The 25,615-nt window shown below is 51.7% G+C and overlaps 2 protein-coding genes across 3 annotated transcripts; both read right to left on the bottom strand.

Moving 5' to 3' along the window:
* Window positions 1–60: 60 nt before the first annotated feature.
* DPH7 (diphthamide biosynthesis 7) lies at window positions 61–8,687 on the bottom strand. 2 transcript variants are annotated; one of them, XM_050319803.1, is made up of 9 exons: window positions 8,533–8,687; window positions 8,039–8,178; window positions 7,497–7,584; window positions 6,688–6,782; window positions 4,993–5,159; window positions 4,120–4,192; window positions 3,334–3,399; window positions 3,006–3,178; window positions 61–1,916 (listed from the first exon to the last, which is right to left on the bottom strand). In XM_050319803.1, the coding sequence occupies exons 1-9, from the start codon at window positions 8,668–8,670 to the stop codon at window positions 1,348–1,350; spliced, it is 1,509 nt and encodes a 502-aa protein (XP_050175760.1). In that variant the 5' UTR covers window positions 8,671–8,687; the 3' UTR covers window positions 61–1,347. The 2 variants fall into 2 exon arrangements, with proteins under 2 accessions (XP_050175760.1, XP_050175761.1); XM_050319804.1 differs by having other exon boundaries at window positions 1,903–2,343.
* Window positions 8,688–12,935: 4,248 nt separating this feature from the next.
* ZMYND19 (zinc finger MYND-type containing 19) lies at window positions 12,936–23,676 on the bottom strand. The gene is made up of 6 exons (XM_050319817.1): window positions 23,564–23,676; window positions 23,121–23,180; window positions 21,863–21,969; window positions 17,216–17,356; window positions 16,089–16,269; window positions 12,936–14,449 (listed from the first exon to the last, which is right to left on the bottom strand). Exons 1-6 carry the CDS (start codon window positions 23,612–23,614, stop codon window positions 14,306–14,308), a joined length of 684 nt encoding a protein of 227 aa, XP_050175774.1. The 5' UTR covers window positions 23,615–23,676; the 3' UTR covers window positions 12,936–14,305.
* Between the last annotated feature and the right edge of the window lie 1,939 nt (window positions 23,677–25,615).

Here is a 25,615-nt window from a genome sequence, read left to right as displayed (position 1 = left end):
TCGGAGCCTTAGCCAAGTTCCTCTGATGTTTAAACCTCAAAACAACCAAGAAAAATAAAATCACTTGTAGTGGCTTTATTTTAGAAACATTCAAAAATAGCATGTTTTGGTTTTTTTTTTAATAAGAAAAGCTCTCGTTTGCAGCACTAATATGAATCTTCATGTAACAGTGCTCAGTGTTGTCTAAAATGCACACTCACCCTGAGCAGGGTCTCAGAGCAGTCAAGGTTCTCATCTGTGTGTCACTTGGATGCAGCACTGTTACACAGAGACCTGTTGCTGGTGTTTCTTTCCCCCCAGACAACTCATCCCTCAGGACATTCAGAGACAAACCACCCAAGCTAAGAGTTCCTTACCTAGTTTAAGCTGGTTCTCTGTTTCTAGGGACAGATCAAATGCTCCAGAAAGGGTGTTTTGCTGATACTTCACAGTGAGAAAAGAAAGCTGATGGAGCAACCATGAGAGATCCTGCAGCCATTCCTGGAGGTAGTTTGGGCAATGCTGCTCAGGTTTTGGTTTCTGTACATATTTTGAACTCAAAAAGATGTCAGGAAACGCCACTTAAACTCTGTGGAGGTTTTGATGTTAAAGCTGTTCACCTTTAAAAAAAGTGAAAGGTCTTGACTTTGGCCCTAAATGTGGAGAGCAGAAAACATGAGCTGGATACAAGAGGCTGTGGGGGTGGCTGAGTGGCACTAAAGGAGGGCAGGTCACTCCAGGGTTTATCTAAACCAGGCTGTGCTCACCTGGGAGGGGTGAGGGGAACTGTCATCAGGGCAGGAGCGATGGGAAATGAGGGAGGTGCAGCAGGATCCTCCCGGGAAAGGCCCTGCTCCCCACAACACTTCCATCTGAACTATGCTGCACTGTGCCTGGCCTGCCTGAGCTCTTCTCAAGGGTCTGGTTTGCACATCAACCTCTGCTCAGGGGCTTTTACAAGACATTCAGGGAACCTTCTGATCACATGCTGGGTCTGCTCACAGCAGCACAGTCTGGTTTGTGATGGAAGGAGGAGAACAGGCTGAACAGAGCAACGTGAAATGCAAACCAGCCTTGAAAGGACCCAAACCTGAGGTTCAAAGCCTGTGAGAGGAGGGCCGTCCCCCTTGGAACCAGGACATTAAGGGGAAAACTAAATAAAGCTGTCTGTGCTTAACCACAGGCCTCTAAGCAAAGGCTTTCCCCTGTGCTGAAAATAAAACACCAGGAATTCCATCAGTGTGGGCCTTGAAGGACTGCCAAGTTCAGCAATAAAACTGGGAAGGCCCAACAGGAGTTAGGCAGGGCGTTAAGTTCAGCTGTCACTCTCAGTTCAGGGGTTTTCCTGCCCCCTCTGCTTGGGAGTGGTCAATGCAGACTTTCAGCTGTTCTTCTGGATGGAGATCCAGGACTTGGCACATCAGGAGTGGTGCCCAGGCTCATCTCCCACCTCCAGACATGGAGGATGTTGTCGTAGAAGGAACAAGTGGCCACGATGCTCGTCTCTTTGGGGCTGTCCAGGCCAGTCCCATTGGAGCTCCTGGCTCTGGACTCAGAGCCCCTGGCTGAGCCGGGATCTGGGCCCCCAGCCAGGTCTAAACTGCCCTTTAAAGCAGAGCCCCTGCCCGGGCCAGGATCCCCAGCCAGCCTGGGAGCCGCCCCTGCTCCGGCAGGGCCCTCGCTCTCCTCATCCAGGATCACATCAAAAGTGGCTGTAGGAGACTCGTAAATTATCTTCAGGTTTTGGACCTGCAAATTCAGCCTCTTGTCTCCTTCCTCTGCTCCCGGGAGCTCCTCCAAAGGCTGGCATGTGGCAGCAGGGTCCTGTGCTGCAGGCAGGGAATCCCTGGGACACAGCCTGGACCAGTCAGCCCCGTAGGCCAGGGAGTTGTGCAGGACGTAGGATGACAGGATGACACACTCCTCCGTGTTCTCCGCTTTAAAAGAGAAAATAAAGCCATGAAATGAGCAGAAATCCAGTTGTGGGTTGGGGCTGCTCAGCAGCCATCCCAGCACTGGCTGTGCCCCACAGGAAGAGTTCTCTGATTGTTGCCTTCTTCACCACGAGGTGAAGCGTTCCAGGAGGAAGGAGGTACTGACCATTTCTCAGCCACCTCTCAAAGGCTTTAATTGTCCCTGAGCCAGTAGCAGAAGAGGGGTTAATATGCATGAGCTTTAGGAGCCTCATTATCCAAAATACCCACAAAGGCTCCAGACAGACAGGACTGATCTCCACGGTCTCCACTGAGCCAGCAACACACCTGGGAGATCTCCAGGCCACGTCCTGGTTATTAATTCATTGCAGATGTTCTTCCCATGAGCCTTCAGCATTTAACTGACAGTAACTGGACATCAGGTTCCTGCCTTCCCTGTACAGGAGAAATGTTATCCTCACTTCCTAAGCTGCCCAAGCTCTGAAGAAACCCAAGAAGGCTGTAAGACTGCATTGGTAATGTGAATGCAAAGAGCCTTTTCATCAGGGAAATACCTCCTGATTCACACAAAGGGCTTATTCACGTTATTCTGGATTAACCAGGCTGCTCAGCACCTCCCCCTGAGGCAGTAACCAGTTCCCCAGCAGGGCAGTGACTCCTGCTGACAGGAAAGCACCAAACTGAAATGGTTGTGTCACCAGGTAATCACAGAACCACGGAATACTCTGAGTTGAATGGACCCACGAGGATCATCAAGTCCAACTCTGAAGTGAATGGCCCCTACAGGGATCAAACCTTGGTGTTAATGGCACCATGCTCTGACCAGCTGAGCTCATCTCACCAAAACCAACCCGGGAAAAGGAGTTATGAGGGATTTACACAGAACAGTGGCAGGACCTTTGCACAACCCAGCAGGCCTACAGTGAGGACAGAGCTGGGAAAGCTGGAGGAGTTACCTCAAGCTGGAACAAGTCTATGGATATCACCTAGATGCTTCCAGAAAGTTGGAGCTGGAGTTCCCCCATGAAGCTGGAGGCAGGACAGGACAGTAGCAGGGCAGCCCAGCAGTGTCTCTGCTCCCTGCACACTCACCCAGGCTCCCACGGCAGTCCAGGATCTTGAACCCACTCTGCATGCAGGCTGCCAGCAGCACGAAATCACGCGTGGGGTGCCACTTCAGCCTCCACACCCCTCCTTCCACGTGGGTGTCAGCCAGGGGCTGCTTCATGTTCCTGCTGTCCCACAGCAGCACGTGCTCGTCGTAGCTGGAGACACCACGAACAGCAACACAGAGGAGGTGGGGCAGCAAGCACAGAGGAAAGTTAGGACAGATCCCAGGGAACTTCTGGAGAGGCAGCAGCGTGTTCAAGTAACACAGGAGGTTGGTCACACCAGGGAGGAGCAGCTGGAAGGGACTTACCTGCCCGTGGCCAGGAGGTTCTCCCGGTGGGGACTGCACTGAATGCTGCACACACCCATGGAATGTCTGCAGGAGAGGGACAGACAGCAGTGCAGAGCTTGAGAAGGGATTCTCTCTGGAGTTTTAAGGATTACTGCATCAAGGTGTCTCAGAAAGGACAGTAAAGTGAGCTCAGCTTTCAGTCCAGTGAGCCACCCGAGCAGAGTTCCATCTACACAGTCCAACTGCCTTCCCAGGGCAAAACTTTCCCTCTCACAGTCTCCCAGGACAAGTATTTTCTAGTAATATTTACACCATAAATTGCTGTTCAGAGCCCCTAAGAATTTCAGCAACACAACTGCATTCCCAGGAGTCTTTACTCCCAACATTAACAATTCCATGGCAGCAGTCCCCAGTGAATTTTAAGTTTACATACAAAGTTTCACTGGATAGTTGTGTGTATTGCTAAAATCATATTTTAAAAGACGGGAAAAGAGAAAGAAAAGGGATCACTTCAAATAAGTATTTTCTAAAAAAAAAAATCCATAACAAGATATCCAAATTTAACACAGAAAAAAACCCAAAATAAGAGTAAATTAGGATCCTTCTCTTAGAAAGAAGCTACCACCACCTTCATCTGTGGAAGTCCTTATGTTGAAGGACATGGAGAAGGAAGTTTCAACCTCAAGTTGTCATGATGGAAAAAAACCTAACAGATGCCTGCATTTCCCAAGGCAGGAAGAACCAGGACTCGCTGGCACTGCACATCTCTGGATTTGGCTTGGGAAGGGGCACAGTGGCACTCACCTCCTGCTGGTGAACACTGGAGCCTCTGGACTGCACCTGGTGTCCCAGCCCTTCAGCAGGCTGTCATCCCCTCCTGCCAGGGACAAAACACTGTGACCCCCAGCACCAGCCAGTGACAGCACAGAGCACAGAGGCAAAGAATTCAGTCTGCAGCTTCCTCATCAGGGGCAGCTCCAGCCTGTGCTCCCTGGGACAGCCCCCAGGGAATGGCTGGAGCTGTGTCAGGGCAGGGTCAGGGTGGATCTCAGGGAAAGGTTCTTCCCCAGAGGGTGCTTGGCACTGAACAGGCTCCCCAGGGCAGTGGGCACAGCCCCAAGGCTGCCAGAGCTCCAGGAGGGTTTGGACAACGCTCTGAGGGACAGGAGGGGATTGTTGGGGTGTCTGTGCAGGGCCAGGGGTTGGTCTGGATGGTCCTTGTGGGTCCCTTCCAGCTCAGTGATACAGAGCTGATGCTTTCCAGCCCTGGGGTCTCTTAAATTTTAACAGACACACCAAACATCACACTGAGGTTCACAATACCCATCACCACAGAAAACACTTGCATTAACAATACCCTCACTTTGTTAAGAAAAAAAAAAAAGTCAAAAGGACTGGACTCAAAAAGCTCTCTGTCTCTTTTGCACACTGCAAAGAATATAATCTCTTTTGCCAAGAGCCACCCAAAATACAGTTTACAGGGTACAGCTTCTCCTAATTAACTCCAACTACTCCCCACCATCAAGAAGCCTTTTACCCCAGTGGAGGCTCCACTTTTTCAAGAGGTGTGATGAAAGCACACCCAACCCTGGAAGGTAAAATCCCAAGGAACACACACCCCTAAACAAGATGCCCCCTGCCCAACACTCCCAAAGAAGATTCCCAGCCCACACAGACCTGAGTACACGATATCGGTGTCCCAGTAATTGAAAGCAGCAATCCAGGCCTCAAATTTGTGAGCTTCCCACTGGCTCAGGACATGCACAGAAGGAGCAGATTCATCTATGGAGAAAAGGTTCAGCTTCCCCTCTGAATCACTGCTGATCACTCTCAAAGGACATCCACTACAGGGGATACAGGGAAAACATCAGGAATTACTGAATCGTGGTTGATTCAGCTGAACACTGACAGGAGCTGGCAGCACGGTGGCAGGAATGACACATTCATACCATTCTTTTCAGCTTCAGCCCATCCCACCCTAAAATCACCTGCCCCAGTGACCACCACTCCCTGATCTCACGGGGAGCCACCACTCACACCCATGGGAGGGAAGGAACCACCCTTGGCTCTGTCCTTCTCTGAGATGCATAACTGGACTTCTCACGTGCTTGACATTACATCAAGAAACAAATTCCACGTGAAGAGCGAATTTTTTTTCCTCCAAATCAGACTGGCAAGGACCTTTCAGGGTCTCTCCCCTCTTCTGGAGTACAAAGAAATGTTTTACTCCCCTGCTATCGAAGCACTGGCTGATCCTGACCTTTCCTGCTCTCTTCCTGTGCCACAGTACAGTTGCAGTTTCTGGACACAGTGACCTTGGAGCAGTGCAAAAGCTCTGCAATTCCCAGTGCACAGATTTTCTGACATTTCCTGACATGAACTAAGTCCCTTTTGTTTGATTGCCTGCAACTGCAAGTACTGCCCTGGTGGCTCAGGGCTTCTTTCCAGTTCTACATGGAATGTTAGTTACACACTGAATCTCCCAGATTTCCACATGAGAGATACAGGGTTACCCCCTTTCTACAGAGAAATTATTGGTTTCTAGGAGAAAGTATTGATCTCTCCAGTGACAACAGTGACAGGCTTTAAAGGCACTTCACATCACTGCAATAATCATTTATCAAGAAGGACAGAGACAAAGAGGAATGTTAAGGAAGGACAAAGTCTAGCTGGGAATTCTACTTATTCATTAAACAACATGCACAGAAACAGCTTTAATTAGCAAAACCTACTAAGTATTTACCCTAGAGCATTTAGCAATGACTGCCTGATCCCCTCACTTTCCAGCTTTGCACCAAAGGTGCCACTCTCTGTTTTCACTTACACAACACCTTTACCTCCCCTCTTTCAAGGTACAGCTAAGTCAGGGTATTTCATGCAGTGATGCCATTTCTGAAATCTCATGTGTGAATGTTTGAGAAGAAGGACCCACTTCCAAAACAATTCTCTCCTGTTTCTCACACGTTTAAACTTCCCACATGTGCTATTAGTAGCAGTTCTTAAGCAGAACTTCACACTGAAATTTCAGCTGTTCCAAAAGCAGAGTTGAAACGAGTGGATCCATCTGCATCCCATTCTGGTCTTTCCTTTTAGCAAAGGCAACAGAAGACAGTCCCTGGCTCACCTGCTGCCATTCCCCAGAGCACAACCTCACATTTGTTGCTGTTTTAGCCTCTGCTCTTGTTACAGTGGCCACAGGACATGTTTGTGTTCCTTTGTTACCCTTGCTCGGGAAACAGCAACTTCTAGAGCAGGACCAGGGACACTGGCATGGAGAAAGTCAAACCCACTAAAGATTCATTCCTCCAAGTCCTCAGCTTCTCCTGGAAGTTGTCTCACACACACTGACCCAGCCTTCCCTCCCCTCCTCACCACTGCTCCCGTCCCGTGGACCAGTCCAAGGACAGGGCCAGTCGCTGTGCGCCGAGATCCACCCTGAAGCGTGGCTCCAACATGCAGCTGTTCTTCTACTGGAAACAAAAGGAATGGGTTCAGGCTGGGAAGACAGCAGGTCTGTAACAACAGGTGTACTGCTAATTCCCACTGCTTATCCTCTGTTTTCCAGAGACTGGTGAGCATGAGGGTCCCACAGCACTGGACAATCACCCATTACCAGCTGAGGGGCAGAAATGCACACACAGGATCCCACCCTTCTGCTGCCCATCTTCCCCCAAACCACCACTAAACTCTGCTTCCTCTCAGGGAGCGATGAAGTGCAGGAAAAATGACAACCTAACTGGAATTCCCTTACAGACTGGCTTCTGCTTTCTGTGCTCTGTGGGAATGCTTCTTATCACTCCGTGCTCACCACAAAAGAAACCCCACTCCAACATTCCTCCTGGCTTCTAACAGCTTTGTATCTCCTGCTCTTTACCAGTTAATCCATCCTTGTTCTCAAGTGACATTTCCAGGGTTTGCTCCTGCTCCCCTCCTGCCTCTCATCTCCCACTGTGCAGGTGGGTAGAGCCCAGCCAGACTCTCTGGTGCCGTGAGCAAGTTCATAGAATTTATGACAAACATCAGAAGACAAAACAAAGTGTTTGAAAAGCTAAGCAGGCTGAGAAAGCCATGGAAACCATCCAGCTTTCCTGCAACCCTCTGCACACTGCTAATGAATACAGGAATGTACCAAGTGTGGGTTAAAACCAGCTACAGCAGCAGCAGGCGTTGCAGCCACCCACCTCGCTTCCAGTCAGGTGGCAAAACTCCACGGCACCCGTGGAGTTTGCAATGCCAACCATGGGATGTTCTGCAACAGGAACATGGCACCTAAAAGACCAAATTAAAGTGATGAATGTCCATAGTTCTTGTATTTTAGGAGGAGAGCAGAGTCGTAACATTTATTCCAAGATGCACACGGAGAAGGTTACATGACCAGAAAGATCTCATGTTAAGAAAATCTAAGTCTCCTCGTGTTGCCCCAAACCTGTGTGGAGGGGATTAGATGTAAGGGAGATGTACTACATGTCATTATATAAATAAATGAGGTACAAAGTCACTGGCCAGCTGCTCGACAAATGAGCAGAAAGTGCAACACAGAAACGAGCCAGTCTTTGCTCACTGGAACAAACGAGAGAGTATTTCCCTCCAGGAAGTCAGGAACCATTTGGGTGGTAAAATATTACAGCTGCTGCCACGCTAAGAGCCGAGAGAGATTCCCTTGGAGCCCCTGCTGTGCACCTGATGTCCAGGATGGCACCAGCCCTGGCCCACCCAGCATTACCATTTGATGTCCAGGACGGCGGCCGTGTCGATGCGCTGGATTTCGGTCAGTGGGATGTAGGGCTGCTCCTCGTTGTAGTGGTACAGGTAGAGACGCCCGGTACGGTCACAGGCCCCATTAGAGCTGCCTCGGGAATCGCTCTGTGCCAAACACCGGGAAGAACAGGGCGGGATTAGCCGTTCCTGCCTCCCCACCCGCGAGGAGCGGCGAGCGGGAGTTGGGCTGAGGCTCTCACTTTATCCCTTGAGGGATAAAAGCCACACAGCCCTCTCGGGGCCGGAGGGGCCCACTCAGCCCCACCTCGAGCCACCCCAGCGGGACAAGGCACTGACCGGGCGCGGGGACCGGCAGCACCGGGACCGGGACCAGGGTTAGGAGCGGGCCGCGAGAACCGGCCGGGACCGGGGCCGGTCAGGGACAGGAGCTCACCCCGGAGCAGGGCCGGGCGGACAGGGCCGGGGATGGGGCTCATCCCGGGGCGGTGCCGGGCTCACCTCTGCGGGCGGGCGCAGGTGGTAGGTGCCGCAGGCCAGGATGCTGTGCCAGCCCTCCACCGGGCACCACTCCACCGCGTCCGCGCTGAACTCCGTGTCCACCACCTGCAGCGTGCGCGTCCGGCACGGCGCGGCCATGGCGGGCCCGGCGGGGGCGGCACCTCCGGGGCGGCACCGCCCGTCTGCTTCCCGGTCAGGGCGGGCCCGGGGCGGGGCTGCCCCTCAGAGCCGCCCCTTCCCCTTGGAGGGCCTGTTACCCTCAGAGCGCCCCTTCCCTTTAGAGCGCCCCTTCCCCTCGGAGCCGCCCCTTCCCCTCAGAGCCGCCCTTTCCCCTTGGAGCGCCCCTTCCCTTTAGAGCCGCCCCTTCCCCTCAGAGCCTCCCTTTCCCCTTGGAGCGCCCCTTCCCCTCAGAGCGCGCCTTCCCTCTCAGAGCCTCCCCTTCCCCTCGGAGCGCCCGTTCCTCTCAGAGCGCCCCTTGCCCTCAGAGCCGCCCCTTCCCTTCAGAGCCACCCCATCCTCCTCAGAGCGCCCCTTGCCCGCGGGGATACCGCCCAGCCTGGCCGGGTCCGTGGGCACAGCCCGAGATCCCTCCTGGTTTTGTGCCAGCTCCCTCCCCCAGGGAAGGGGATGTAGCTCAAGCCCCCGCCGGTGCGGGTGCGCTGTTCTCAACCCGGCAGCTGCTCACGAGAGAGAACCAGCACCAACCTCGGCATCCTCCCTGTGCATCTCAGAGGCCTTCCCCAGACCCCTGGCCCTCGCCTCTCTTCAGAGCAGACACATCGCTGTGCCCTGGCAGCTGTTCCGGAGCACGGAGGGATCTCCCACCCCTGCCCTGAGCCTTTTCCCTTTCTTCTTTCCCCTCAGTCCTCTCCCAGAGGGAGGAGAGGTCGGGCTGCAGCACACCGAGCAATTCACACCCCCGTGCTGGGCTCTGCTCCCCCGTCCTCCCCTGGAGCCTGGATTGCTGCTGCTCCCCAGGCAGAAATTCCTGCAGGACTGTGTTTCACAACCCAGAGGTGTCATTGCTGAGTGAAAAGAGCCAAGGCCTTGCCTTTTAGTGTTTCCCCATAACCAACACTACATTTATTGTTGAATTTCATCTGCCAGTCTGTCTCATAACATCCTTCTGCAATTCTTCACTCAGCCTTTATTATATTATTACACTGAATAGCTTCCTCAGTAGATGTTCTCACCTTCCTCACTCCTTTTCCCAATTATTTTTTAATATATTGGACATCCAGTTGTTTACTTCCCTCCACTAAAGAAACCCTCCCTTCAACTATTCCTTTCCCATCTTCTAAACAGTTGTTTGTCCATAAGTCACTCCCCCTTTTCCATCAGCAGGTTTTTTTCCTCAAGTGCCTTGAGCAAAGTCAGGATTAAGTGCAGTTTGGAAGCTCAAGCAGACTAGTAATAACCAAATCCCCTTCTCCCTGCACATTCACACCACTGAAACTATTCCAGCAGAGCTTCGAAGCACGACCTCCCCGTACAAAACCCACCCCAATATTCAGCCATGGGTGCTACATCACACCTATGAATTTGCTAAGTGCAGGTGGCTGGGGTTTGAAACCCCTTCCAGGAGCTGCTGTGCCACTTGCTGTGACATTTTACCAAGGGACAGGTCACCAGCCCAGCTGGGAGCTCGGCTGATTCACCCCAAGTTGCCAGGACCAGCCGGTGCCACCTACGGCTCCGGAGGAGCCGTAGGTGGCACCGGCTGGTCCTGGCAACTTGTTGCTGCTCATTTCAGCTGAACTTTAATCTCTCCCCAAAGCACTTCTGTTCTGAACAGACTCCCCGTGCAGTTCTCCATATGGAAGTATTCCTGTGTGAACTCCCCCAGCTCTCTCACAGGGAACACAGATGCAAACGATTCACTGGATTTCCTTCCCATGACTTTTTATCCTCCGGTCAGCCCCAGCCTTTACTGTGCATCACATCTCACTCCAGCAGTGCCCCTGATGTTTCCAGAACTACACATGCAAGTTTTATGACTTGAATGCTCTCTGTATTCCATTTTTCTTTGCATTATTTTGTTGGGTTTTTTTTTTTTCCTCTTTTTCCACATTTTACCTGCCGAGTCTTATTTCCCTCTTTTTCATTTGAACACATGCTCAATTTTAAAGGATTTCTTCTTACTCTTGAGTAAGAAGTTGCTGTTTAACCACACCAACCTCTTTTTGTCCCCTCAGTGCTGTTCTGCTGTAGCTTTGCTCCTGGCCCCTCTATGCCCATCTCCACAACCCCCACAAGCATTTAAGTCTCTCAGCTGCTCCTTTTAACTTCACCAGTTTCACTTAAATTAAATCACAGAGGAAAACCCGAGAGACATAAGGGATTTGGTTCCAGTGGAGACAATGTATTACTAACCTTAGATTTACAAGACCGACCAAAAATGAAAATTGTTATTTCATATGAACAAACCCAACACCCCTTAATCGCTTTATTAGACACGGGTGCAGACAGTAGCATTATCTCTCCTGACTTTTGGCCGAAAGATTGGCCTCTGTTCGCTTCTAATGCCACAATTACAGGAGTTGGAGGAATTTCTGTTGGCAAACGCACGCCTCTCTTGACTGTGACTATTAACAACAAAACAACTCGAGCGGTTTTTTCTGTTGTTCTGCTGCCACCTACTGCTCAATGCCTTATAGGACGTGATATTTTATCACAATTACAATGGGTCCTTACCAGTGATCACCCTTTGGGGTATTAGCCGCTGCTTGGGCTTTCCCAATCCGCTTAATGTGGAAATCTGATCATCCTGTTTGGGTTAAGCAGTGGCCTTTAAAAAGGGAAAGCCTCGAACATGCTCAGATTAAACAGCTACGTGACACATTTAATGATATTAGTGTTGCTACTAGTTGGTTTGATCATTGACTGTCTTCTTTAGGTATTTCTGGCTGGCTTTTTGACCTTATTAAGCATGGCATCATTATTGTTCATATAATCTTACTAATTTTAATGTTTCTTCCATGTATTCTGCAATGTGTGCACCACCAAATCGTGTGGAGAGTCTTGCTTGAGAATGGCTGCATGACCGAGGTCATGAAGCTGCAGATACGTCTGCAACTGATATCGATAACGGATGGAAAAGTACAAGGTAAGAAGATGAAACTGGCCTGGCGATAAGAAGAAAGAAAAACAGGAAAGGCCTGCTTTACTTTAAGGATGCTTATGTCTAGAAACTGACATTTATGACTTTAAAAAATGTAGTAGATTCTGTTGCGTATCCTGTTTCAAGTTATGCTATTGCCAAAGATTTTAGCCAATAATAGTAAGTTTCTTTGTTCTGTATAACCAATGATTATGTAGTAAACATGTAGCATGGACCAATCAGAACTTTACAAGTATTGATTGTAACGTATATAAGCAGTACTAAAGAATCAATAAATCGAGACTTGAAGCATCATCCTTGCTCGTGTCTCCCAGCGTTTCGCGGCACACTGATCACACACCTTCCCACTCCCATCAGGGACCTGCTGTCCTTATTGCAGTCCCCAGGTCCTTTTCAAGAGTCAAAATCCCTGTGGCCACTTCCCTGCTCTGGCACAAGGACAGTGTGGAGTCAAACATCACTGACTGAGGTCAGAACCTGCGTTATTTCCCTTTGCACCGTGTTTGGGCAACTTCTTTCTTTCCTTTGGGTTGTTCACAGCCCTCTGACCACCAGGGCCATCTTCCCTCCCCACCAGCCTCACCCCACCCTCCCAACCCCTTTCCTCCCACAGTCCTGGGATCAGGATTCCCCAAGGTCCACCATCCTGAAGATTTTTTGAGTCCAACCCTTTGAGTCCCATCCCTTCCTTCATTCCCTCCTTTCCCCACTGCCCACCAAGCCTTGCTCTGTCCCCCGTCCTTGTCCTCACTGCAGCAACATCTCAAACATCAGCACTAACTTTTCCCTGCTCAAAGTGTTTAAAGACTGCACTTCATTTTGCTGAACGTGCTGCCTGGTAATAAAATGGCAAATTGGCAGGACAAATAGCAGCCTTTAAAACAGGCAAGGAAAAAAAAAAAAAAAAAAGGCAATACTTCTGCCCTTTTCAATGGATTGCCTCTTATAAAAAAAAATCCTTGTGTCCCATTGTATATTCATCAAAACAGTTCATTTAAAGCAAATAATTGAATGTTTCCTTAAAAAAAAAAGCAAAAAAAAATCACCCATTACAGGAAAATTTTAGTAGGTCCTGCCTGACTTCTTCATACTGAAGGGCATTTTAGGCTTCCTGAGCAGAAAAATTACAGTACAACCATGATTTAAGAGTGGCAACTTGACCAAGTGCCTGAAAGTGAACTTCCAGCAGGAAGTTTCAAAAGTTCTTTGTTATTTCCTAAGAAGTTTAAAGCCAAAGGATGAAAACCCACCCAAATGTTAATAATTCAGAACTTCCTGTGCAGATATTAGAAACAGAATGTAATATTGGAAGTCCACAGCAGTTCAATTTTCTAACAAACTGAATACAAGCAAGACCAACACTGCAACATGAAGTGGCAAAGTGAATCCTGATTGAAAAATGGAAATCCTAAACGGTTTTCACAAAAAAACTTTCACCAAGCACTCCAAGAAAGGCTCTGCATTAACACTCAGCAGCTCACATTCTTCTACTGTGAAGCAAGACTAACAGCTGGCACTAAATTACCCATTTAGTTCTTCAGGAAATTCAGTTGATGGTCCTTATATTTCTAAGGCAAAAATGAAAAAGAAAAAAACTTTCAGGTAAGTCATGAAAACAAAAACGGGCATGTGCTCTGCAAGGGAAATCCTCAAAAAAAAAATCAAAAAGCGATTCTTGGATTGATGACAACTCTTAAAAAAAATTAATAAATAACTCAGATTATTAAATAGTTCACTGAAACATCTCTGCACGAGAGGAGTATTTGCTGTGCTGCCAGGGAAGCCACAAGGACACCACATCCACACACAGCTGCTGCCTGAGCTTCCCTCCAGCTCCTCCATGTGCAAGGGGTTTGGGACAGAAAGCTGCTGGAGCTTTCCAAATCCTGGCTGCTCCAAGGCTCATCTCCAGCACCCCCTCTGAGGCTGCAGCTGCCCGAACACACATCCCAGATGGTCCCTACACCCCACGCCAGCTCCTGGGGCACCGCTTCCCACCCCGCAGGGAATTCCAGCGTCCAGGGGTGCCTGTGCTCTGCAAGCAGCTGGAAGGGAACGGGAGAAAGCCAGAGAGCAGACAAGGATTCATTCCAACCTTTACTTTGCTCTTTTTTTTGTTTGTTTCTTTTTTTTTTTTCCAATAGAACTTCCATGCAGAGTTCTCCACAGTAAGTGCTGACGCCGGGTCTGCCCGCCGGCCTTGGCACTGCCACAGACACTTCTGCCACATGGGAGGAAAAAGCTTTTGCTACATGACTTTTTTTCTTTTTTTTTTTTCCTTTTTTTAAACTTTTAGGCCAACAACATGTTCTCCTCTGAACATTACAGTTAATGAGTGCTATCAAGAATTCCTAACAAAAACTGTACATGAGTTTACAAACGTATTAACATATAAATAACGAGAAGCTTCCTGCCTGGAGCCTCCACAGTAGTCTTTTTGCTTGAGAATATATAATACTGGAAGGGCAGAGCCAATCCCTTTCCACAGCACCAGTCAGAGCTGGCTTAGTCCAGTCAGCCATTCTGCTCAAGCATCACAGGGTTTGTCTTCAGTGCCTCTGGCTTGGATAAGCAGTCTGTCACACTGTGCAAAAGCAAGAGCCCAATGCCTCTGGGGAGGAATCCTGCTGCTGAGAGGCCTCTGCCACCCGGTCACCGCTCCGGGCCGAGCTCCTGCTGGAAGGTCCTTTTCTTCTCCCGACAGTGCTTCTTGTGGGCAGGCCAGTCCTTCTGCTGGCACTGCGAGCCGCAGTACCGCGCAACCTGGCAGCGCCCGCAGATGTTGAACTCCCGCAGCTGCAGGAGCACAGGACACGGTTAGAGAGGCTGCTCAGGGCCAGGGGAAACCCCACAGCATCCCCAAGGAGAACCCCGACAGCATTCCCAAGGAGAATCATCCCAACAGCATTCCCAAGGAGAACCCTGCCATCGCTCCCAAGGAGGTTCACGACCAGGTCTTTCACGCTGGTCACAAACAGGTGACAGGACAAGGGGGAATTGGCTTTAAGCTGAAGCAGGGCAGGGTGAGATGGGATACTGGGAAGAAATCCTTCCCTGTGAGGGGAGGAGGCCCTGGCACAGGTTGCCCAGAGAAGCTGTGGCTGCCCCTGGATCCCTGGAAGTGTCCAAGGCCAGCCTGGACAAGGCTTGGAGCAACCTGGGCTAGTGGAAGGTGTCCCTGCCCATGGCAGGGGGTGGAATGAGATGATCTTTCAGGTCCCTTCCAACCCAAACCAGTCTGGGATGCTGATTAAGAAATTCACCCACTGAAGCCAGTATTTAAAACAACCTTCCCAGAACTTGGGTTAACCAGGAATTAGTTATGCACTCAGGCTTATGTTGGTGACTGGCTTTGGAGCTGGAAAGGAATCTTTGGATCCATTGCTGCACTCAGCCAGCTCAGCCCCTTGCCATTCCAAACTGAGGGCTGGCTTTTGGAACTACTCTCCCTTTCATGTGCTCTTCAGCTGGGAGGGAAGGAGATGATCTTTAAGCTCCCTTCCCACCCAAACCAGTGGGTGATTCCATGAAACACAAACATCCCCCATGACTGCCACAGAATCAGGAGGTTTTGAAGCGATTGCTCTTGGTTGGTTTTACAGCTGCTCTTGTAGAATGGGCTTAGCAGACAAAACCTTGGAGCACTTCACTCTTGTTCTCACAACGCTGCTCTTTTGTCAGCCTGAGTTTCCAACCACAAACACCTTCAATTCAGAAATCTTTAGGAGGGCTGCACGAGCTCGGTCATGCCAGAGTTACCCAGGGAGCTTCTGTTCTCACACCCAAATCAAAGGCAGAGCTCCCACTTTTTCTAACACAGGGAATTTAAGATGGTTTTTGCAAACAGTCCCCTCCCCAAAGCAGAAAGTGGAACACAGTGATTGGAGCCCACTCAGCATTTGCTGCCACAAGAAAGGCCCTTTTTTATACATAAGGACATCCTTGTGACAGAGGCTCAGCCCCTGGACAGCTCATTCTCTGACTGTATTTTGCTTTATCTACCTACAGCAAAACACCAGAACTCACTTTCCTCCCTGTTCTCACCTGAGTAAAGGCCACCCAAATCCCCCTCTGCTCAGGAAAGGTTAACCAGGTTATTTTTTGATTCCACTATTGCCCAAAACCTCTTACACCACTTCCTGCTGTCTCACACAGCTGCTCACTCAGTCCAGCTCTGCTCCCCAGGGAAAAGCTTCCACCTGGCTTTTTGTCCACTCTGCAGAACCCCCATTCCTCCCAACAACACTCACTGCTCCAATTCACACCTCCATTCTCTCCAAGTGAAAATCATCACGGGCTAAAGGTTCAGGCCAAAGAAAACCTGAGTTCAAGACAATTAGTGCCTTCAGCACAAGCCAACCCTTGCATTTTAAGGAACAAATAAATCCCTGGACACAAAGGCTTTGCTTGCTCCCTCCCAGCTCTCTGGACACACCTGTTTTTCAATCATTGTGCATGGGGGGTAGTGACATTCATAGTAAGTGCAGGAGTTCTCCTCCTCCTCCACCACATCCCCGTTAGCGTTGTAGTATCTGGTTACATTCAGGACAGGAAACTGCTCCTCTATAGGGTCTGTCGGGAGCTGTTGGATTGCCAGCCAATACAGACTTTGTTCCCTGGGAAGAAAAAGAGCACAAATTTGGAACATGAATTCATAATAAGCACAAAGGGAAATGGATTCCAAATTGATTAATGAAGGAAGTAGAGTTAACATTGTATTTAGCCTCAGACTACACCTACTGATCATATATTGGGTGTTTTTAGGGGTATTTTAGCCTAAGTGTAAAATCCAGGAGTTTAAAATTATCAACCAAGAAACATTTGCATCAAGCAAAATTATTTCTGTGCAGAATTATTTACATCAAGTCAGAATCATTTCTGCCTTGAAGTCTGTTTCTGGCACTCCCAGAATCATTCAGAGCATTTGTAATTCACTACATCTTCTCAAAATCAGCTTAATAAGCTCTGAACACCCTGATCTTTTGGGTGCTGCAAGTGTTTCAGGAGAAGAGGGTGATGTGGAGCCTGTGGGTCTCCCACTGCGTCACACCATCGATTCATGTCAGGATGGATCTGGTTAAGAGCCTGATGTGCTGAGTAACCTCAGGGAAATAGGGGATGTGGAAGCTCCCACAACCTGCTGGTGAAAGGTGATGGGAGCTGAGCCCAGGAACTCACTTTGACTCAGCTCAACCCCAAGTCACAATTCCAAGCAGAAGCATCTTGCAGCTCCTGGCTCGCTACAGGCTGTGCTGGAATTCCAGTGCCCGAGCACGAGAGGCACAGGGCAGTGAGATGTGGGGTGGGAGGGAACCCAGGCCTCCTGTTCACTGCTCTGACAGATCCTGGCACTGCAGGACCCTGGGATAACACCACGGGGTGGGATGGTCCTGCACAGCAGGAACAGTGAGCACGGACACATCACCAAACACAGAGGGATCTGCAAGGACTCAAAGGTCAAATCAAAAAGGCTCTGCCAAGACAAAAACCACTAAAGGAAGGAGACAATTTAAGATATTTTCATCTTTTATGAGGGCAACCCCCTGGCAGACTTTGACCCACCTTTGTTTGCTAGAGATTTCTTCAGCCTTGGGCTTCCACCCCCAGGGCACGAGGCGCAGATTGTCCAGGCGGTTGTCCACGGTCACTGAGTTCAGATGCACCACCTGAAATCCAGGAGCAATCCCTCCCCGGTGCCTCTCCCTGCAGGACACAAAACCAGCTGGAGGATGAGCAGTGAACAAGGCTCCACAGCCAAAATGTAAAAGATCACACCCATTCCAAGGCAATGCCGCATTTTGACCCACTGTCACCAACACAGGCCCAGGACACCTTGGGCTGCCCACAGGCTCTCCAGGGGCTCCTTCAGAGCCCCTCCCAGGAGAAAAGGGCTTGTGGCAGCAGGTTATTTCCACTGTAAAAGAGCTGAGTAAGAGCCACTCATGGTATAATGTAATTGGAAAGATATTGCTCAGTTCCAGACACTCCAACTTGCAAGAGATCCATGGGATTACCAAGTTCCACAGAGCAGACTTGAGAGGTGCCAATACTGGTGTATTATTTTAACAGGAAACTCTATCAGACACATTTGTGCAAGCCTGGCACTGGTGTGGAGTCACAGAGCTCATTATTTATGAAGAAATGTCATTAACAAGCAACAGGACAGAGGTTTCACTGTGTATGCAAATGCTCTGTAGACTCCAATTGTGTGTAACACACTGAAGGTCTGAAATGACTCCAGAATTGACCAAGAGACACCTGAAGCTTGCCCAAAACCCACAGCAGGACTATTAGCCAGGAGATGGCTGCATGCTGAGTCCTCCCTACTGCCTTCTAAGAGTTTCCATTTCCCATTCCACCTTCTCCTCTCTCCTTTCTGTGTTTCATCTCAAACACCCTCATGCCTGGACAAGTTTCCTCAAGTGGAATCCCCATCCCACCTGAAAGGTAAGGCCTGGACAGAAGCTGAGTCTCCATATGTTTGCTGTGCCATGAGGAACTTCCCAGCCCAGGGAGAACAAGGACGAAGGGTTATCCAGCTCCTTCTCCCAGGAGACCCTTCCAACAGCTTCTCCCAGCTGCACCCAAGCCCAGCCTGGGCACTGAGTCCTGCTCAGCCCTTCCTGAACATTTCAGTTAAAAAAAATCATTCAATTTTAGAGATATTTGCCCAAGTTAAAAAATTTCCACTTTTCCCCCCTTCACAGAGCTCATTGTTACCCAGCAGAACAGGGAAACTCATTTCAGTGTGACTGACAACGAAAAATGTAGGATTTTTGTAGGCTACAAGCAGCACCTACAGAGAGCCTGAGCTCCAGCTCCCACAGGGCAATTCCTGAAAGGACAAACCTGCACAAGGACAGAGCCTGGAGCCTCCTGGGCCTCCAGGGACAGCTCTTCCCTTTGAAGGTAAAATGACTAAAACCCTTCTTTTTGGGGAAAAAAAAACACAGAAACCACACACCTAAAAGCAAACAAATTATGGAAAGAACTCTGCTGAAATGCCCTGGAGGAGGAATCACAGTAACAGCCTGGTTTGGGTTGGAAGGCACCTTAAAATTTACCTAACTCCACTCTCCTGCCATGGGCAGAGACACCTTCCACTAGCCCAGGTTGCTCCAAGCCTTGTCCAGGCTGGCCTTGGACACTTCCAGGGACAGGGAATCCTCTGGGAAATCCATTCCAGGGCTTCACCCCCTCACAGGGAGGAATTTCCTCCCAATATCCCACCTAACCCTGACCCCTGGTAGTGGGAAGCCATGGCAGGAAAAGCTCCTTTTGAGTTGCTGAAGGCCAGTGAAAGGCCTGGCAAAGGGAATCAGGAATCCTGAGGGCTACAGGTGGCAGGAGGTAAAGTGAGGGTGAGCACCAGCCAGATATGGACACAGGGAAGGAGTTCAGGTGCTCAGACTGAGCCTGGGACAAGGTGCCAACTGCAGGGATGGGATAAACATGAACAAGGAGTCCCAGAGGAGACAGAAGAGGAACAGCAAACTGTGCAGGGGAAAAAGGAAGGGGAGTCCAAGACCAAGTTAAGGAATAATTTTTAAATGGATTAGATAATGAGAGTTTAGAAATGTTGGGGGAAAAGAGAGGATCAGATTGTCCCTGACACCGGGAATTCACAGCAGAGTGGCACAGACCTACCCTGCTCCTACACAGCCCAGCCCTCACCCACAACCCCCCAGGAGCAAATCCTGACCAAACCCCCTCCCACAGTGAGCCCCTCTTCCCCTCCTGGTCTGACACCACACTCAGCTCCATCACTGTCAGCTCTTCCATCACCCCAAGTGACAAAAAGGTCAACGGGGACGTGGAGGTTGCTGGTGAGCACTGAGTGTCAACACACCCCTGGGCTGAGGTACCAGGACCAGCAGTGCCAAATCCAGGATGCTCCCTGAGCTCCTGCAAGATGCCAGGGAAAACACTTCCACCAGGACTTTCCAGGGGATCAAGTGGACCCTGTTGTTTTGGCACTGCAGCAGCTCAGAACAGACACAGCCACTCCAGTCACAGGAACCAGCACAGAGCAGGTTTCAGGCAGCAGGATGGTAAGTGCTCTAAAAAAAAAAAAAAAAACACCAAAAAAAAAAAAAAACCCCAGAAATCAGGTCTGAGATGTCTTGTTGAACATGCAGTTGGTGATACACTTATGACTAATCTCCTGATGCTGCTGTTCCCCAGGGAACATCCCTGCACCCAGCAGAGCACAGCGGGCTGGGGGTGCTGCACAGGGAACAAAGGATGGCAGATTCCTGCAGCTCCCCAGCCAGGGACACCAAACCCTGCTCTGGGGGAGCCAAAAATCCGTGTGGAAAACACAGCAAAGCACCAGAGAGGCCCAAGAACTCTCAGGAAGTTCCTCCTGTAAGAATGACTGCAGCACACGGGGGGATTGTTCAGCTCTTGGTTCCCATTTGGTCCCTCTGCAGAGGGCAGGAGGGCTCAGGGAAAATGTCCCTGTCACAGCTGCACTCCAGTTTTCTGTCCCAAGGGCCCCATGACATGAACAAAGACATTTGCTTAATAAATTTTAAAAAAATTAATTAAAAAATTCAAAATTCTGCTTTATTTGCATCTAACACTTGCTGCTCGCTGATCTGAAACCACAGGCACACAGGTGGGTTGGTTTTCCAGATTTTTGGGGGTCCAAATGTGCAGAGAACAATTAAATCACACACCTGTATGTGAGTAATTCATGTCCTTTGCTTTCCAGTTGCCCCAGGATAAAGGCTGGCACTGGGAAGTGCAGTGCCTGGAACTGCCCAGCTCTCCTGCCCTTCACAGGCTCCAAACCCTCCAGCACTGCTCCTCCTCACCAAAGAAGCACCTGCCACCCCTGCCCAGCTCAGCTCTGTGCTCAGAGCACGTGGGTGACGCTGACCTGTCCAGGAGGGGCAGGAATTGCACACAAAACCAGTGCCCTGCAGGACCTTGGGCTGTGATTAAAGATCCGAGGGACCAAACTGAACCTACAGAAACAGCTGGAATGTTTTGTATTTTCCAGCAGAATTTGGCTTTGCAGCTTCAGAAGTGCAGCTGCACTTGCCTGGCAGCTGAGCCCCCAAAATCCCCATCACACCCAACCCCTCGTTTTTAAGCCCAGCACATGCTCGAGTGACACAATTTGAATTTCCTAACTGAAGACATCTGAATTATTTCCCAATTCGAGTAAAACAAAGCAGGAGAGGCAACGACTGGGCTGTGCCACGAGCAAACAGCTGGGCTGTCACCACCTGCACAGCCTTCAACCATCAGCCTGAAGAATTTTAAGGTGCTTCTCACCATTGTTAGTGTGTGAGGTTCACAGCAGTGGCTGCCAGTGATTTACTCCACATGCTGCAGCCACCTTCATCACCTCACCCAACAAGATTAAACATTAACAGATGTAGGTTAAAATCCATATTTAATGAGCAGATTGTAAATAATAATAATAATAATAGTCTGATATCCTTCCTGTCTCCCTCCAAGCCTGGTTTGGGGGATAAAAAGGTAACGTGCAGTGATAAAGCAAGCACAGCCACATTCTGAGCACCGTGACTGCTAAGATAGTTTGTGGAAGTGACCAGAAAATATGCTTAATTTATCAAAAAAAAAAAAAAAAAAAGGAGGGTTAAAAGAAGTAACAGTTCTCTTTAGCAGAGAGAATCTGCCAAACTCCTAACTAGAAAGAGCAACATGGTAGCTCTTGGGGAGGAAGTTGGCCCCTGAAATTCATGTGCAGCCACGAGGGATTCCAAGCAATGATTTGTAGAATATGGAAAATAAGATAAGAGCCAGCAGCAGCAGCATCACTTTGGGCAGCTTTGCAGAAAGCCACACAAAACACCCCAAAGGGACCTCATCAGAAGGTCCCTCATTCCAGGGCTCTGCCAATTCCCACTGGGAAAAAAAAAACAACAACAAACCCTCAGTGTGTTTGTGTTCACCTGTCAGGGGGAGCCATCCCCTCCTCCCCCTCACAGCTGCAGTGTGAGCAGCATTTCTCAGATTTACCCAGTTCTACAGGACCCACACTCACCTCTCACTGCTCTCCCTGCCTGGGATGCTTCACAGGCTGTGCTGGGGGAGGGCTCAGTGCAAACCAAATCCTAACAGATCTGTGGGTTTCCAACCTGCTGAGAGGACCTAAAGCACCACAGGCAGAGGAACAACCCCCCCAGGTTGGGGGCAGGGACCCCTGGCAGTTTTCCTCTCCCCGGTACCCACCAGAGCAGCTCGTGCAGGAGGCGCCCGGAGCCCCTTCCACGGTTCTTGTCGAAAGCATAAGCGAATATTTTAGCACCATTTCCATCAGCATCCACCTCCATGCGAGCCTAGGGAGGAGGGAGAGCCCGTGAGATCATCATCCAGCACTGGAGCAGAGCACAGGGGATGGCAAGGACCCAACACTCAGCGCTTGTGTCCCACAGGTCACTCGGCCGGGGGGAATCCCAGCTGGAATTGTGGGTGATGGAGCCGGGACAGGGCAGGGAGGGGCTGAGCACGGCAGGATCTGGATCTTTGCTGGACACAGAACAGCAGCAATCCAGTTCTGAGCCCGTGGGATCCACGTGGGGATCCACACTGGAATCTTTGATGGCATCCAGGCTCCACCTGAGTCCCTGCAGAGCCACCAGGGCTTTGTTTCCAGCGTGGCCCTGCACCCACCTCCTTGTGGGGGACAGAGAAATGGGGGCCTGTCCTTTTTTTCTCCCCTCCACAACATGGGGTTGGTACCAGTGCTCAGCAAGGACTTCACCAACACTGGACACTCCCAGTGTGTCACCACTATCAGTGACACAGCGGCCACCAGAGAGGAGGAAGGGGCAAACAGGGTGGTCACAACTCCTACAACTCCTCAGAGCAGCCCCAAAGCACTCCCTGCACTGAGGAACTCAGTAAAAGATGGTCCCTCCTCCAAAACCACCCCAGTTAGAGAAGATTTTTTAATCATTCCCTTTTTCTTTGAAAGCCTTGGTAGAATCCACTCACCCTTTTCCAGTGGATGTTAAGAGAAAACGCTGTTTTCTGGTCCCATAACCAGTTACAATTGAAGTTTCCCACACCCAAAATATTCAGAGTGAACAATTTCAAAGTTTGCCAAACCAAGTAAGGGCGGGCAAATGATCAGATCTCCCAAAGCACACAGATAGTAAATTGAAAAGAAAAAAAAAAACACATAACAAATAAATAAAGAAATAGATGTTTTAAACCAATACTCAAGAAAAATAAACTACCAAACCCCAGAACTTTCCCTGCTTGAAAACCTCCACGTTGGTACTTTAGTCGTTTAAAATTGGTGGCTTTTTCCCCTAAACCAGGGAGGTTACAGGCACGGCACTTCCAGGGGCAGCTGGATTCAAACAGGGAAGGAAAACCCCAAACCCACAGCCCGGGGGTGTCCGGGGCTGCCCCGGGCAGGGGGTGGGGTGGGTTGGGTTGGGTTGTAACACCCGGGGAATGCCGGGGCGGGGCCCTCGCTCACCTCGAAGGAGTAGCTCTCCACCAGCGGGATGTCCTGCTCGTCGATCAGCGTGTACTTGGTCTGAAACACACCGGGAGCGCCGTCAGCGGCACCGCGCGGCCCCGGCACGGCCCCGACACAGCCCCGGCACGGCCCGAATGGCCCCGGTACAGCCCCGGCACGGCTCGATACGGCCCCGGCACAGCACGGTCCGGCCCCGGTACAGCCCCGGCACGGTCCGGTCCGGCCCGGGTTCCGCACGGTGCAGCCCGACACGGCCCCGGCACAGCCCAGTACGGCCCGATACGGCCCCGGTAGCGCAGGGCACAGCCCGGCCCGGCCCGTCCGGCCCCGACCCGGCCCGACACAGCGCCGGCACCGCCCGGCCGGGCCCGGTAGCCCCCGGCGAGGCCCAGCCCTGCCCTCCCCTGCTGTCCCGCCGCCCCCCGGCGCTGTCCCCGCACCTTGCCGGCCACCCGGCCGAGCCGGACGATGCCGAGTTTGAAGTCGGTCATGGCGGGGCCGGGCCGGGCCCGCGCGCCCCGAGCCGCTGCCACGCGCCGCCGCCTCGCGCACTCCCGGGGGGCGGGGCCGCCGCCGCTCCGCCCTCCCGCGGCCGCCCGCCAATAGGAGACCGAGGTTCCGCCCACCCCCCGCACGCCGGCCAATGGCGACCCCGCGTCACCCCCGCGGCGGCCAATGGGCGCGCGGCGCGCCGCGGGGCGGGTCACGTGGGGCGGCGGAGGGGCCGCGCGCGGGCGCGGGAGCGGGAGGCGCGAGAGGTGACGTCACGTTCGCGGGAAGCCGCGTGCCGCCGGCAGAGGGGGCGGGGCCGCGTTTAAAGGGGCCGCACCCTCCCCCCCCGCAGGGATGGGGACGGACCGGGAACCCCACACACACACCGGGAACCCCCGGGACAGGGACACCCCCGGGACAGGGACACCCCCGGGACAGGGACACCCCCGGGGACAGGGACACCCCCGGTCAGACCGGGAAATCCAGGACCGGAGGCGCCTGCGGGCCGGGGAAGCCCAGGCGCGGTGCTCGGCGCACGTGGTGCGGGCGCTCCCCGCCGCGTGGAGCCGGGCGGGCCGGCACCAGTGCGGGCACACGGACACGCCCCCGGTGCCGTGCGCGGGAGCCGCGGCCCGGCCGGAGCTCGGTGCGGGATCATGGAATCGTGGCATGTCCCGGGCTGGAGGGACCCCCAGGGACCATCCAGTCCAACTCCTGGCCCTGCTCAGACACCGCAACAATCCCGCCCTGTCCCTCAGAGCCTTGTCCAGAGGCGATGGAAGGGCCGAGCCGCAGCCCGGGGCGATCCCGCACACGCCGCGGGCGGTGCCCCCGCGGGCGGGGCGGGCGGGAGGAGTGCGGGGGCACTGGGGGCAGTGCGGGGGCACTGAGGGCACATCGTGACTGCTGCCCCAACCCTGGAAGTGTCCGAGGCCAGCTCGGACGGGGCTTGGAGCAACTTGTCCAAGTGGAAGGTGTCCCTGCCCGTGGCACAGGGCGGAATGAGATGAGCTTTGGGGTCCCATCCAATCCAAGCTAAGCTGGGATTCCATGATTTCCATGATCTCCTTGTGACCGACGACAAAACAAAGTTACAAATCTCTGGTGCAGAGATTTTCTCTCCTGAAAAATGTGAGCAAGGAGGGTGGGTTAATTAAACCCTGGGAGCATCTAAATGAGTCAAATGTTAAATCCAAGGATGAATCCCGCTTTTCTGAATCATCCTGTGCTGCAGCAGCCCCACGGGAGGGGGGTTTGCCTCGAGGCTGCGATGATGAACCAGGGAAATCAGGCACAGGAAGCTGTTTGGAGCAGCCCATCATTGCTCACTGACCGCCAAGGTTTAGGGAGCAGCTGATTCTGCAAGTGCTGCCCCACAGAATGAGCACAAACCTGGGCTCTCCCCTCACAGAATCACTGAGGCTGGAAAAGACCTCTGGGACCACCGAGTCCACCTGGTGCCCAGCCCAGAGCACCGAGTGCCACATCCAGTCCTTCCTTGGACACCTCCAGGGTGGGGACTCCACCACTCCCTGGGCAGCCTGTTCAGTGCCAACCCCCTCTGGGGAAGAAGCTTTTCCTGAGATCCACCCTGACCCTGCCCTGACACAGCTCCAGCTGCTCCCTCAGCATGCCATGAAAGCTGCTGGCTGGGATTTCAGCTGTGCTTCTCTTTTATTCCACGGCTGTCTCACAAAAAGGCCCTACAAAGAGCTGGGGGAAAAGCAGATGAAAGCACAAAAAAACCCCAAACTCTCCAACTTTCACACTCCATCAGCTGAGGCTGCAAAAAACCTGGTGCTGCTGCACCCAGAGCTGGGGACAGGCAGGGAATGAGAGGCCAGCACAGGCCTGGACCACAGGCAGAGCTGTGGAAGGACAGACAGATCCTTAAACTTGTGGGTTCTGCAGGGAGCCCCATGTCTGGGAACACCCAGGTCAGGCTTTGGTCACTTTTTTAGGGATGAGGAAGGTCCAGCTCCCTGCTCCAAGCACTGGGA

The sequence above is a fragment of the Myiozetetes cayanensis genome, unplaced genomic scaffold (assembly GCF_022539395.1).
Source record: "Myiozetetes cayanensis isolate MyiCay16 unplaced genomic scaffold, myiCay2020 scf23, whole genome shotgun sequence".
Taxonomy (NCBI): Eukaryota; Metazoa; Chordata; class Aves; order Passeriformes; family Tyrannidae; genus Myiozetetes; species Myiozetetes cayanensis.
Note: the sequence above shows the minus strand (reverse complement) of the source record. Positions and strands in the feature narration are given on the sequence as shown.

Excerpts from the sequence above, each read along its gene's own strand:
- DPH7 (XM_050319803.1), bottom strand. The coding sequence starts at position 8,670 with ATGGCCGCGCCGTGCCGGACGCGCACGCTGCAGGTGGTGGACACGGAG. Across the intron at positions 8,179-8,532 it reads ACCTGCGCCCGCCCGCAGAG|AGCGATTCCCGAGGCAGCTC; the intron begins GTGAGCCCGGCA and ends TGTTTGGCACAG. Across the intron at positions 5,160-6,687 it reads TCCACGGGACGGGAGCAGTG|TGGATGTCCTTTGAGAGTGA; the intron begins GTGAGGAGGGGA and ends TATCCCCTGTAG.
- ZMYND19 (XM_050319817.1), bottom strand. The coding sequence starts at position 23,614 with ATGACCGACTTCAAACTCGGCATCGTCCGGCTCGGCCGGGTGGCCGGC. Across the intron at positions 23,181-23,563 it reads TCGGCCGGGTGGCCGGCAAG|ACCAAGTACACGCTGATCGA; the intron begins GTGCGGGGACAG and ends GGTGTGTTTCAG. Across the intron at positions 21,970-23,120 it reads TGGAGAGCTACTCCTTCGAG|GCTCGCATGGAGGTGGATGC; the intron begins GTGAGCGAGGGC and ends CCTCCTCCCTAG.